At 53.9% G+C, this 11,987-nt stretch overlaps 1 protein-coding gene across 2 annotated transcripts; it reads right to left on the bottom strand.

The window, feature by feature from the left end:
- Window positions 1-6,027: 6,027 nt before the first annotated feature.
- DMBX1 (diencephalon/mesencephalon homeobox 1) lies at window positions 6,028-11,729 on the bottom strand. 2 transcript variants are annotated; one of them, XM_063106953.1, is made up of 4 exons: window positions 11,567-11,729; window positions 8,284-8,462; window positions 7,248-7,596; window positions 6,028-6,479 (listed from the first exon to the last, which is right to left on the bottom strand). In XM_063106953.1, the coding sequence occupies exons 1-4, from the start codon at window positions 11,718-11,720 to the stop codon at window positions 6,028-6,030; spliced, it is 1,134 nt and encodes a 377-aa protein (XP_062963023.1). In that variant the 5' UTR covers window positions 11,721-11,729. The 2 variants fall into 2 exon arrangements, with proteins under 2 accessions (XP_062963023.1, XP_062963022.1); XM_063106952.1 differs by having other exon boundaries at window positions 8,284-8,479; window positions 11,569-11,720.
- Window positions 11,730-11,987: the final 258 nt, after the last annotated feature.

Raw genomic sequence — 11,987 nt, 5'->3', positions numbered from 1 at the left:
AAGTGATGGGGAGGGGGTCCCCCAGCCCTAAAGCAGTCCCTGTCCTAGACGCTCTCATCAGGTGCTCCTTCCACAAGGGCCCCTAAGGAACCAGCCCCCTGAGCTAAAAGAACACTGAGGCCAAGGCCTAAGGAAAGGGGGAATTTGTAGAGAAGCTTCGGGGAGCCCCTTGCCTTTCCGGTTTCTGAGTGCCTACTGCATGCTGGGCACATGACCGCTCAGCTTCTCCGCCTCCCCAGTGCCTTCTCTTTATCTCATCTGAGCCTCCCAGGAAGCAGGCTGGACAAGGTTAATGATTCCCATTCAACAGAAGAGGAAACTGAGGACCAAGAGGGCAGTTATTTGCCCACAGTAAAAGTAAGCCGGAATTAGCTTGTCCTGACTCCATCAGTAGAATTCTTTTGACCTCATAGTCAGTGTTTCCCTGAGGTCCCATCCTCAGCTTCTCTGTCATCTCATTTAGTAATGTGGCTTCATTTGCCATCTCCCTGTCGACAACCACCAAGATGTGTATTCTGAGGTTAGCCAGGTTCAGCCGTTGGTTGGTCCATGACTTACTAGCTGTGTGGTCCTGGGCAAGTTATTTAACCACTCTGTGCCTCAGTTTCTTCATCTGTAAAATGGGAATAATAGTGCCTATCTCATAGAGTTGTGTGAGGATTAAGTGATGTTTGTAAGGTGCCAGGCATAGAAAAAGTGTTATGTAAATGTTTGTCAAATAAAGTCTATATCAGCAGCTGACACAGACCCAACATTTCCCTTGAATAAATCGAAGGCTCCTCAAATGCAGCAAACCAGGCTGACCTGAGCTCAGGATCATTCCCCGACACTCAGCCCAGCCCCAGCAGAGTAGGGGTCCCTATCTACCCTGATGCCTAGCCAGAGACTCTGGAGCACCTCCCATCCTGTAGTCATCACGGTGATTTTACCATCTCCTTTGCCCCGCTTCCCTAGTCCAGATCGATGCCACCCTCCTTTAGCCTGGACATGACAATGGCCTCCTTCCTGGTCTCCCTGCCTCCAGCTCCTTCTCATGAACCACCATGCAGCTAAGGTGTGTGGGGGTGGGGTGGGGAAGGGGGTGCGATTTACTAAAATACAAGCGGTTCACATCACTCCCCTGCTGGGAATAGTTTTCGGTGCCCCCCACAGCCTTGTCTCTTGGGCTTGAATCCAAGCTCCCAACTTCCTTTTCCATCCTCATCCACTGACACCACCTGCTCCCGTCCTCGAGTCCCACCCAGACAGGCCCCTTGCTCTCCCAGGCTTGGAGGCTCACCCAGCCAGCTCAGCCCTGCAGCTTTGCAGATGCCGCGCCTCTCCCAGGATGCATTTCTCTTTTGTTCTCCTGGTGAACACTGGACCTATGGGACTAGGGTCAAAAGTCTCCCTCCCAAGGGGCCTTTCTGACCTCCCCAGGCTGACATAGGGACCTTCTGCTGTGCTCCCACTGTTTATTTTTGAGACCCAAAACTCCTTGTGTTATAACTGTCTCAAGAGCAGGGGACATGCTTTCCTTACTTGTTTCTATGTACCCAGCACAGGGCGAGGCATACAGCAGGTACTCAGTAAATGCTGAGGGAATGAGTGATTTGAACTGCAGTATTACCAGGGCACCCTCTATGCCAGGGAAGGTGTGTCCCTCAGGGCTGAGGTATGTAGGCAGCACTCTCAGTGGCTCACGGCAATGGGGAGGGAGCAGTGGGAAATTTGGGGCAGACATTTGATCTATCAGCCCCTCCCAGGGAGGCAGGAGGTGAGAGGAAGAGGGGAGATGATCCCCGCCCTAATCCTCAGCCCCTCTGGGGAGAGAGGAATGCGTCTCCCGGGGGTAGCAGCGACTTGGGAAGTGGGGAGGTCAGGGCCCTCCCCTGGGAAGCCCAGCAGGCAGCTCCCTGCACACTATTCAGGCCTACTGGGGTTCTCCTACCAGGAAACCCTCAGATGGTTACCCCCCTCCTCCAGCCCCAGCCCTGTGCATGCACCACCCCTTCTGGCTCTGGGGCCCTGTGCAGTCACTCTGGAACTCCAGGAAAAGGAGGTGGAGCCAGGGCAGTGAGGGCTGAGTTGCTGAGATCTCTTGTCCTTTTTTTCTTGAAGTGTAGCCATAGGAACCAAGATTTCACAGCAAGAACTTCTTAGTTCCATACTTTTTCTGCAGTTATTGCTCTTACTCTCTTGCTTGTGTGCATGCATGTACACAAATGCAAGCAGACATGAGTTCATGGCACAGGCTCTTATACCCACATATAGACTTACAACAACACATACACACATACATGCACCACAGCAGAGATCCCTTCATCGTCTGCTGGCTCACCGCTGAGGACAAAGAGCTCACTCCCTCTGAAGTCCTCCTGCTCCACTGGAGAACAGCTCCGGCTTTAGATTCAAACATGCCTTTCTTTCATTCCGTTTTTGCCCTGGCTTACTTGCAGTTTCCCACAGAATCCCCTGCCCCTCTTCATCTTGCAGACCCATCCCCCAGGCTACCCTGAATACCCCCAGAGGTCCCCTATCCCAGGTGTCCTCTGCCCCAGGCTGCCCGGCCACCTGTGCTTGGGTGAGGTCCAAACGGTCCAGAGAAGATGAAGCCCTCCCCTACCCTCTGCTCCTTGAGACCTCTCCAGAGTGGCTCACCAGCTGCAGATTGGTAAGGGCCATGGAGAGAGCTACAAGGCCAGCGGGAGTGGCCAGTCATGAGGCAGGCCTGCCTCCCTCCCCATTGGCCACAGCATTGAAGAAGCGGTGAACAGACCTTGAGACACTGCCTGCTCGGCCCACTGCAGGCATGTCTGGGAATGAACATAGACTGAGGTCTGTGCTGCTGGGTTCTCTTTTATTAACCAAGTAGGACAAATAACAAATCACAAGGTCACAGGAAGTAAGACCAACGGACGGACAGATACACAGGACAGAGCGTCATGCTGCACTACACAAGGGGCAGGGCAGGGGAGAGGGGTGATATGAGTCTTATTTTTTCAACTAACAGAATAAATAAATATAGTACACGGTGTTTTTGCCACAGGCTGGCACGACCTCTAAGCACAAATGGTCACAAAACAGCTGGTTTGGAAAGTAGTCTGTACAGCCCACTAGCCTCAGAGTTGGGGTGAGGACCTGCACCAGGGTGGGGACCCAAGCCCCTGGTCCATGCTCTGGGGGAGTGAGAAAGGAAGGAAAGGGAGATCTCATATAGGAAGGAGAGGTGAGGCATGAGGCTTTCCTGGAAGGAACAGTGAGAGCTGGAGCCTTGGGCTCTTGGCCCTCTGGGTGGCCCAGCAGACCTCCGAGAGGCTCCAGCTTCAGTATCAGGTGTGCTGGCCCCTCCAGCCCACAACCTCTGGCTCCTTTAGGACACACGTGGTACTGCTTGCAAGTACAGTCTCCTCTTGCTCTCCAGCTGCTTTCAGCACCTGAGGCTGGTGCTCTAAACTGGCTTGAGATCCACCCAAGGGCAGGGACCCCTGCCTTCTCTGGGTTCGTGGATGTGGGTCGATTGGAAGGGAGAAACATTGACAAAGATCTGAGGGAAGGCAGGCTGAGCCTAAGGTGAGCATGGCTCCTGCCATGAGAGAACATGACTCAGGGGTGGACTTGCCCCTTAGGAGGTCAGGGAAGGCTTCCTGGAGGAGGTGGTAATGTCTAGGGCTGTTAGATTCCAAGGCCCAGTGATAGTCACTTGCACCCAGAGATAGACAAAATGCTTCAGCCCCCATGCCTTGTCCAGATGAGATTTTTTTTGTTTCAGAAACAGAACTTTCTGGAGCTGATCTTAGAGGACAGTCCATGGGCCATGAGCCACAGAATCCCTCCTAAACCAAAAACTCCTTCTGTCTCTCCTGGGGTCTCTGCCAACCTCCTGTCCCCCCACCCCGCCTAAGTCTCTCCTCCTTTGATGTTCCCCTGGCTGTTGGATTCACCTTCCAAGTTCCAGTTCCCAGCAAGACACTCCCTGCCCAGAAACCCTTCACTGCCTGTCTTGGTGCTTGCCCCATGGAGGTGAGGTCTTTAGCTTGGATTCCAGGCCCCTCAGCCCCACTCCTCATGAAGCCAGCCACGCTCTTCCCCATGGTCCTCTGTCTCACCTCTCTTGCTTTGTTCAAATGGTTTTCCTGGCCCAGGCTACAATTCCCCTCACTTTTTTCTTTTTTTCAGGTCAGCTTCTCTAAGCAGGGGATGGAGGGTTCAGTGGTGAGCCACAAAAGATTGGAGATCATAACCAGGAATCTGTCTGAGCCATCCCCTACCCCGCCCAGAGCTCCTGGTGACCCCAGAGCTAGCACTAGAACTCAAGAAAAGCAAGATCAAACCTGGATTGTCTGAACTAGAAAAGACCCATTATACTTAGTGGGAAACTGAGGCAGTGCCCACAGAGAGGCTGTGCATACAATACCCATTGCTCCACAGCAAGGCAACAGTAATTTTCTAATTCATACGTTGTGCTTCTGATAGCCTTTTTTGTTGTTGTGCTATTAACTAACTGCAAGGTGGTAAGCACAGAATGCAGAATGTTAGACCTTGACATAACCTTCCAGGCTATCTAATCCAGATGGAAAAATGGGCCCAGAGAGGCTACAGGCTTGCCCCAGGTCATACCACTTTGGAAGGGAGTGTGCTGAGCTAGATTTCCTGGCCATAAACAGGAGCACACCTCTCCCTGCCAGTGACTAGCTGGACAGAAGCCCTTACTTCAGCAGTTGTCTCTGTGACAGGAAGCCAGCAGAAGCCTGAGACTGTACCTTGCTGTGTGGTTGGCACTCACCATGATAAGCAGCCAGAACTCCACCTGCATTCCTGCTTGGACACACTGCTGGGATGGACGGTAACTGCTGAACCTGGAGGCTGGGGCTGTGGGCGAGCAGGATCAGCCCCGTTCTCTCTGAGAGCGCCCTCCCCTGCTGCCTTTCTATCCAGGGAAGTCACACCAAAGAGAGCACTAGAGCCCTGGGTTCAGTCCCAGATGAACGCTGGCACCAGGCCTCGGTCCTCGGGGGACTTAGAGTCAAGAACGCTGGCCATCCTACTGCCCGCCCCAGCCTGACGCCTGACTCGCCTCCTCCTCAGTCTTGGAACTGGAGCCTCAAAGCTGGAAAAAGAGAAGAGAAAGTGACTCATGGCCCCTTCTAAATGTCAGGCCAGGGGACCGGTGCCACCTCCTGCCTGCAGCTCCAGGGCTACAGGGTCTCCAGCTCGGGCCGGGCCTCGTTGTTGCCTCTGTTGGGCATAGAATGGAATAGCTGCCTGTAGAAGGTGCAGGTTGGGGGAGGAGACAGGCAGGCAGGGAAGAAGCAGGAGGGAGAAGGGAAGGAGAAGAACAGGAAGAAGCAAAATTACTAAAACCAAACAAACCACAACCCCAAGCAAAACACAGCTTGGAAATTAACAACACTGACACAGCCCGCACAGAAGGAAGAAACCAGGAGCAGGTAGAGGAGGCACGGGAAAAAGATCGAGAGTGGGGAAGACAGAGGCTAGGCATCGAGGGGGGTGGGGACCGGGACAGAGGCAGGGAGAAGGAGATCAAGGGATGAAGGAAAGGAGCAAGAGCTGGAGTGAGCTGCGGAAGCTGTCGGTGGAGGAAAGGTGGCGGTAGAGAAGAGACAGGAAGGGGGCGGGGGCCTGGGGCAGGCAGGTGCCTGAAAATATAGCTTTATATATTTATATTTATATCTCACATTCCACACATCAACTCACTAGGGGGCAGAGGGGACGGAGGGAAGGGAGGAGGTGATACTGGGTGGAGATCTAGCTAGAGAGCCTCTCACTCCCCCAGGAAAGCTGGGGGCACCCCACCCTCTCACCTCCTCCCCTTTTGGCCTCCATGGGGTCAAGCAGGGCCATGCAGAGGGTGTGTGTGTAGATTTCACCTCGGGCTAGGGCTCTGGGGGAAGGAGACAGGGAGTGTGACTCCAGACCCCAGGATCTCTAGGCTCACAGTGTTAACTCCTTGAGAGCCATCTGGGGATAACCATGGGGCTGGGAGGGGGGCACCCAAGACCGCTGGCTGGGTTGGAGCCCAGTCAGTCAGTTGGGCAGCGTATCGAGTCCCAGGGAGGCCGCGTGCTGCTTGGCCCTGAGCCGCAGGTTCTCGATGCTCGTGGTTTTACTGTTCAGGGCAGCCGAGGCAGGTGGCAGGCCTGCTGGGGGCGCGGACAGCAGTGGGGACCCCCACACACCAGGGTGGGCAGCAGCGGCTGCTGACAGGGACTGGTAGTAGGACTGGCAGTGCAGAGAGCCCAGTGGGGCCATGTTGACGCCCAGGTAGGGCACAGCAGCCGCCGCAGCCGCAGCAGCAGGGGCTGGGCCTCCCACTTCAAAGGATGAGTAGTGCACCAGGTTGTTGGTGGCCGCCATGTGCTGGCGGAATTGCTCCTGCAGACGGAAGAGGCTCAGCGGGGATGAGGAGTAGGAGTGGGAGGGGCCCAGGAGGCCGCCCCCTGGGGCTGCAGGCGCTATGGCCAGGCTGCCTGGAGAATCTGCAAGCAGAAAACCAAGTACCAAGTACTCAGGACAAGGGGGTTGGTCTGCCAGGAGGAGCTCCCTCAGCTTTCCCACCCCCCCTGGCACTGCAAACAAGATAAACTTTGGTTGGAACCATATCCATCTCATCTCAACCAGGGAATCCCCTGAAGCATAGCTCAGGATCTTGGGAGGGAGAGACCCAGGCTTCCCGGGGAAGCTCCAGAGACCCCACCAAGGCCCCCATGTCTGAGTCCTAGGGGAGCCCCTTTTTCTTTTCAAGGGTTGTCACCTCCTTTTCCCCTCTCCTGCCCATGCTCCCATCCCCTCCCTCCGGCTCTCAGTTCACAGTCCCTGTCCCCTCCCTGCCTGGGCTTGGGGTTTGGGTCTGAGGCATGCCTCATGCCAGAGGTCTGTGCCTTCATAAACGTGGCTCTGAGTCTCTGCTGGTAATCTCTGGTACTGAAAGGTATTCACCCAGTATGCACCAGTATGTCTGTACTGGTCGTTAAAATAATGAACTACTTCCAAATGGTTGATAAATAATATTTGTCCTGAGCTCCTCAAGTGCCCCTCCCCCAGGACCCCCTAGACCTTCCCATGATTCAGCAACTAAAGGGTGAACACCTGGCACAGGCCTTTCTAACTGGTCATGCCCCTGAGTGCCAGTTGTCGACTATCCCCCTGCTCTGACCCACTTGGCATGCCCAGGCAGCTGTCAGACTGGACCCGCTGTGCTCCCTGAGCTGAGGCCCAGCCAGCCCACAGCACCTCCCAAGCCTCACCTGCCTTGGGGCTGCCCCTCTTGCAGCCCAGACCCTTGCTCTCAGCCCCAGGGTTCTTCTCAGCTTTGGGGTCCTCAGTGCCTGCCCGAGGGTCTTCCTCACGGTCTGGCAGATCCTCAGGGGCTGATTCACTGGCTGACTGCTCAGATAGGCTCAGGTGAAGCTCAGCAGGGGGGTCGCCACTGGGAAGACTGGGGGTCTGGTCAGTGTCCAGTGGGGTGTCTGGGGTTGGAGCCTCAGTCTTGCCTTCCGCATGGGAGCCCTCAGCCTCCTTCTGCTTCTGGAGCTGCTCTTTCTGCAGGCTGCGTTGCTTCTTCCGGAACTTGGCCCTGCGGTTCTTGAACCACACCTGGGGACAGGGAGCAGTCAGAGGTGGGGAGGAAAGAAGAAGTGGGATTGTGCAGAGCAGGGTGCGCTGGGACAGGATGTACATAATGACATTGCCCCACCCCTCTAGGAAACACATCCCCCCAATCCCTCCCAAAACTCCACTCCTGCCTTGGGTCTGAGGCATGTCCCCCCAAATTTAATCCCCACTATAACTGTTGACGGTGGGAAATCCTATGATAGTAATCGAAAGGTGGGGACTTGAAGAGGTGATTGGATTGTAGGACCATGCAATAGTGAACAGATTAAAAATGGTGGTCAGGAGCCTGGTTCTGAGGCCTTTAAAAGAAGAGGAAAGTCTGTCTTTCTCTCTCTCTGCTCTCTCTGCTCTGCCATTTCACAATGTGATACCCTGCATCACTGATGTCCCCACCAAGACCCTCACCAGATGTATTCCCTGGACTTTGAATGTCCCAGCCTCAGAAACTGTAAGCAATAAATTTCATTTTCTTATAAATTACCCAGTTCTAGGTATTTTGTTATAAGCAACAGAAACAGACTAAAACACCTCCTATCACTGAAGGTTGATGCAGATGTCAGTTGCACCTTGGCCCCACCGAAGGGACGAAATGCTGGTTCCTGGGCCATGGGGAGCCAGACCAACAGCTGGTGCTTGTCTGAAAGGTCTAGTTAGGGGAGCTGGGCCTACCTGCACTCGGGCCTCAGGCAGGTTGGTACACATGGCCAGTCTCTCACGCATCACCACATCTGGGTAGTGAGTCTTCTGGAAAGTCTTTTCCAGGGCTTCGAGCTGCTGAGCCGTGAATGCTGTGCGGCTGCGACGCTGTTTGCGGTGCTGGGAGCCATAGCGGGCCTCCAAGATGATGTCTTGAAATGTACAGCCGTTGGAAGGCAAGGAGAGGGGGCCCATTTAATTATGGGAAATATGTTTTGATTCTTACCCTGTTCTGACCCACTGCGGACGCCCAGGCTGCTGTCAGAACTGGCCCCTGGCCATTTGCCCTTGGTAATCACCCATCCCTACTCCACATGGCTGGGGTTTCAACTTTCCACCCCATCATTTATTATCGGGACTACAAAGTCTAACTTAGCTCCATGAATGGCTGTCAGGCACATGATTGAGGGAGGGGTCTTCCTTATTTGGCATTGGGGGTGGGTAGGTGGGTACTGCCCCAAGATCCTTAAAGTCCCAGGATACTATAATATTCTGAGACTATATGATGCTAATAATCTATAAGTCCATGTCACAAAGGTTCTAATACTCTATGGCCTTTAGATTCTGGATATTATGTCTTCCTTAGATTAGAAAACTGACCCCTGCCCGTGAGAAGCCAGGCTGTGAGCTAGAATTCATCAGCATCTGATTCTCTGTCCTCTGCATGTAAGTCTCATCATCCCAGGTGGCCTATGCGTCTCTGATGGCCCGACCTGAGCTCCTGCTCTCACAACTCCTGAATAGGAAGCATGGTTCTGACAGGCCCTCAGAGCTCAGGAAAGGCGTGTTGCACCCAGAATTGACCCTTCTGACTGCCTCCCCAAGAACATAAGGACAAAGAGACCAGGTTCCAACCACTGCAGGCTTGGAGAGGAGGCAGGGCTGGTAGACCATTAATTCCACAGTCCCGTCCACATGTCTGGTAACACAAAAACCACCCAGGATAGGCATCTGCCTAGGGCTGGTGTCTAGCCTCCAGCCTTTCTGCTGGACTTGTCTCTGGAGGATGGACAGTAACCTCTCTCCCCACTGCCTCCCAGCATCACATAGCGGATCCTGCCCTGTCTATGCTGAAGGGAACCTGAGTTGTGTCAGCCTCTGCATGAGGCTACCAGAGTCCTGCCCTTGCACTCTAGGGTTTGGGGAGCCGTCTGTAATACCCTAAAAGGGAAGGTGCAACTAGGTGTCCCGGAAGCCCCAGACTTTGGGATGCTCCATCTTCAGTTTAAAGAGGGAACTGAACCCCTCACAAACTGGCCTTCATTGCAGCCTGGACTAAGCCTTGAGCTTATGCTTGTCACCCTGGGGCAGGAGAGGGAGTGGGGACTTCCCAGTTGGCCCACCCTGGTTGGGGGAGCAACAGCTCAGCATGCTACTACTGGCCTCAGGGACTGCAAGGGGTAGGGTGGTCGCAGGGGTGGACAGGTCAGTATACCATGGGCAGAACACCCCCCCCCCACACACACACACACACTGGAAGGTGAGACCACCGCACAAAGGCTCACTTGGAGCTCATGTCCCTCCTTCGTAAGAATTAGAGTATGGTGTGGGTTGAACACCGCAGTTCCTCTGCCCCCACCTGCAGATATGAGCCTCTGTCCCTGATTCCCTCTGTGCTCTGGTCCTTAGGTCCTGGAACACTGTCAGGAGCTAATATTACCACCAGATTGGGCACAGGGAATTCACTCCAAGACAGGGAAATAGCCACTGCCAGGGCAAGTCCCCACCCTCCATCCCAAAACTGGAGACTAATGTCCCCACGCTGATCTAGAGAAGGTAACCAAGGGCTCAGTTTTACCCACTGAATTCTGCCCGAAGCCTGGCAGGGTCTAAAGAAGTGGGATTTGGCCACACCCTCCCTGCCAGGCCCACACTTCTACCCAGGCAGGGCCTTCAGGTCCCATCCCATTGCTCGTGCCATTTTAAGGCCCGGTTCCTGCCCCAGGCCTGTAGAAAGCGCTCTCTGACTACACTAGCTGATCCTGCTGCACTGAGATGCTCCACCATCTAACCCTGGCCACACTCCTTCTGGCATACCCTTCCAAAGGTCTGTGGGCACCTGGTCTCCCTAGGAGTTCCTTGAAGTCCTCTGAGGACTGCCTGATACAGGGCTGGGCTCACATGGGTTCACCAGCTGCTTGAGTCTTGGTCTGGGACAGGATGAGGTAAGGGGCATCACCTCCCAGGAAATCAAGCTCCCCACCTATGTCACTGAATCCTTCTCACACCTACTGAGAAGCTGTCAGGACAGCGCAACAATCAGCTGAACCAGGGTTGGAATGACCAGGCTGCAGCTCCTCATAGGTACTTGCCTCAGGCCTTGAGTGATGACTTCTGAGCATCTGCCAGGCTGTGCTGAATGCTTTGCATATGTTATCTCAAATAACCTCCCAGCCATCCTATGGGATGGACACTGCCATTATCCCCTTTTTATAAAAGGGGAAACTGAGGCTGAGAGAAGTGAGATGAGTGGACAGACCTTGTGCTGCTGACTGCAAGTCTATGACTCTAAAGCTCACATATATATATATACATATCTTTTTTTTTTCTTTTTAAGTCTACAGCACCAGTATTCCCAGGCAATCTCCCACCAAAGTATTAACCAAGGCCAGGCCCTGCTTAGCTTCTAAGATCAGAATAGACGGTGTACATTCTGGGTGGTATGGCCATAGACTAAAGCTCACATGTTTAGCCATAATGACATGTTTCAACCCCACCTGAGCTCAGATTTAACATCTCTGAGCCTCAAAATGGAGATAAAAACCTCTCCTCGTCAGGATTGAACAGTCTGATGCACAGAGAGAGCCTCACACAGTGCCTGGCACACAATTGATGTTCAAAACACAGAACCATTGTTACCTACAATTCCCCGTTTCTGAAATATCCTCCCTGGGCACTCCAGCCCTCTTCCAGCTACTTCCCAGCTACAGTACTTTGGTCTAGTCCCATACCCTCCTACCTCAGTTTCTTCATCTATGAGATAGGGTGAATGAATACCTCCCTTACAGGCTTGTTATGGAAATTTGAAGGAATAGGGCAGCTCCAGTGCCTTGAACAGTGCTGGCAAGCAAGGAGTGCTCCAGACATATACACATAGATTTTGAATTGACACCTCTCCATGTTGCTAAGTTACCTGAATATTTCTGAGCCTTCCAGAGTAATTTTGCCCAGTGCTCTCTCCCTTCTTTTCCTTCCAGAGCATCCCTCCCAAGCCCACATAGTCCTGTCCCCATGGTCCCATCCCCACAGCCCTTACCAGCCAGGCGCTCAGCCAGCGTAAGCGCATGCACTGAAGGCCGGTAGTCGGGGGTGTGCTGGGCCTGCTGGGCCGCCTGCTGGTGCAGGTTGTACATGGCGCTGAGTGAGTTCATGGCGTGCAGCGAGTAGCCATTCACCCCGTAGTGCTGCATGGCGGCATCCGCCTGCAGAAAGGGAAGAGGGAGAGGGGACATGAGGCAGAGCCGTCAAACTCTACCCTGGGTGAGATGCCATCCCCAAGAGTTCTGCCTCCCCATCAGAAAGTGGCCTGTCTTGCCCATGGCTTAGAGTGTGAGGGTTCCTGCATATATTCCTTCATTCACCCACTCCTTCATTGATTCACTCAGCAGGACCAGTTGAATACTCTAGGCTCTAGAGTCAGACTGCCTGGGCTGGAATCTCAACTTCACCACTTAAGA

This window comes from Cynocephalus volans, chromosome 8 (genome assembly GCF_027409185.1).
Source record: "Cynocephalus volans isolate mCynVol1 chromosome 8, mCynVol1.pri, whole genome shotgun sequence".
In the NCBI taxonomy this organism is placed as follows: Eukaryota; Metazoa; Chordata; class Mammalia; order Dermoptera; family Cynocephalidae; genus Cynocephalus; species Cynocephalus volans.
This window is presented reverse-complemented; position numbering and strand designations above follow the sequence as displayed.